The sequence below is a fragment of the Procambarus clarkii genome, chromosome 10 (genome assembly GCF_040958095.1).
Source record: "Procambarus clarkii isolate CNS0578487 chromosome 10, FALCON_Pclarkii_2.0, whole genome shotgun sequence".
Classification (NCBI taxonomy): domain Eukaryota; kingdom Metazoa; phylum Arthropoda; class Malacostraca; order Decapoda; family Cambaridae; genus Procambarus; species Procambarus clarkii.
The window spans coordinates 23,756,908-23,758,373 of NC_091159.1; the positions used below are offsets into that span (position 1 = coordinate 23,756,908).

Consider the following 1,466-nt stretch of genomic DNA (forward strand, 5'->3'; position numbering starts at 1 on the left):
ATGATAATGGAACACTCCATCATTCTAATGGAACACTCCACCATTCTAATGGAACACTCCACCATTCTAATGGAACACTCCACCATTCTAATGGAATACTCCATCATGCTAATGGAACACTCCACCATTCTAATGGAATACTCCATCATTCCAATGGAACAGTCCATCATTCTAATGGAACACTCCACCATTCTAATGGAACACTCCACCATTCTAATGGAATACTCCATCATTCTAATGGAACACTCTATCATGCTAATGGAACACTCCACCATTCTAATGGAACACTCCACCATTCTAATGGAATACTCCACCATTCTAATGGAATACTCAATCATTCAAATGGAATACTCCATCATTCTAATGGAACACTCCACAATTCTAATGGAACACTCCATCATGCTAATGGAACACTCCACCATTCTAATGGAACACTCCACAATTCTAATGGAACACTCCATCATTCTAATGGAACACTCCACCATTCTAATGGAATACTCCACCATTCTAATGGAACACTCCACCATTCTAATGGAACACTCCACCATTCTAATGGAATACTCCATCATTCTAATGGAACACTCCACCATTCTAATGGAATACTCCATCATTCTAATGGAACACTCTATCATGCTAATGGAACACTCTACCATTCTAATGGAATACTCCACCATTCTAATGGAATACTCCACCATTCTAATGGAACTTGACCTCGTCGTTCTAATGGAACACGTCCTCATGCGAATAATAGTCAACGTTATCATATATCATTGTTGTATATCCCATTTCAGCCCATTTGAGTATGTGACATTTGTGTGTTAGTGAGTTCTCTCTTTCCGTAAAATATTGAACTATTAACTTTAAATCCGTTTCCCCATCTAAAGATAACGAAAATCTACGTATTATTATCAATAACGCATTAGTTAAAGAAACTATAGGATGCTCGCAGGTTCATACGAGCCAGCTACTGTATCATAGCCATCCAAAGGCTGTATGTTGTATGTAGTTTTTTTCGACATATACAACATCGACACATACAATAGATACAATAGACAGACAAAAACACATGTATGTGTTTTTTTTTCTTTCTTTCTCTCTTTCATCAACAAGGAAGTTTTCTAATTTGTGGGATTAACTTAATAATAATAATAATAATTTTTATTTAGGTAAGGTACATACATAAAGAGATTTAACAAAGTTTGTTGGCTTTATAGATAGAGCTAGTACATACAATGCCTAAAGCCACTATTACGCAAAGCGTTTCGGGCAACTTTGTCATCCTACGCTGAATGTGTTGTTAAAGATTCGCTACTCGGAACAAAAAGTTCTAAGCAGCACGGACAATGGTGAGTCCGTAATGTTGAAGTGAACTTACGTTCATTTTATAGCATGGCGATCAAAGCTCAACTGCATAATCTAAATGGGGCCTAACACGAGCAAGATATATAGGTGAAGAGTAACAACAT

At 36.9% G+C, this 1,466-nt stretch overlaps 1 protein-coding gene across 1 annotated transcript; it reads left to right on the forward strand.

Moving 5' to 3' along the window:
- LOC138363223 (dynein heavy chain-like) lies at positions 1–822 on the forward strand. The gene has a single exon (XM_069322227.1). The coding sequence runs from the start codon at positions 1–3 to the stop codon at positions 820–822; it is 822 nt and encodes a 273-aa protein (XP_069178328.1).
- The last annotated feature ends 644 nt before the right edge of the window (positions 823–1,466 follow it).

Bases quoted from the DNA above. Each gene is read 5' to 3' on its own strand.
- LOC138363223 (XM_069322227.1), top strand. From the start codon at position 1: ATGATAATGGAACACTCCATCATTCTAATGGAACACTCCACCATTCTA.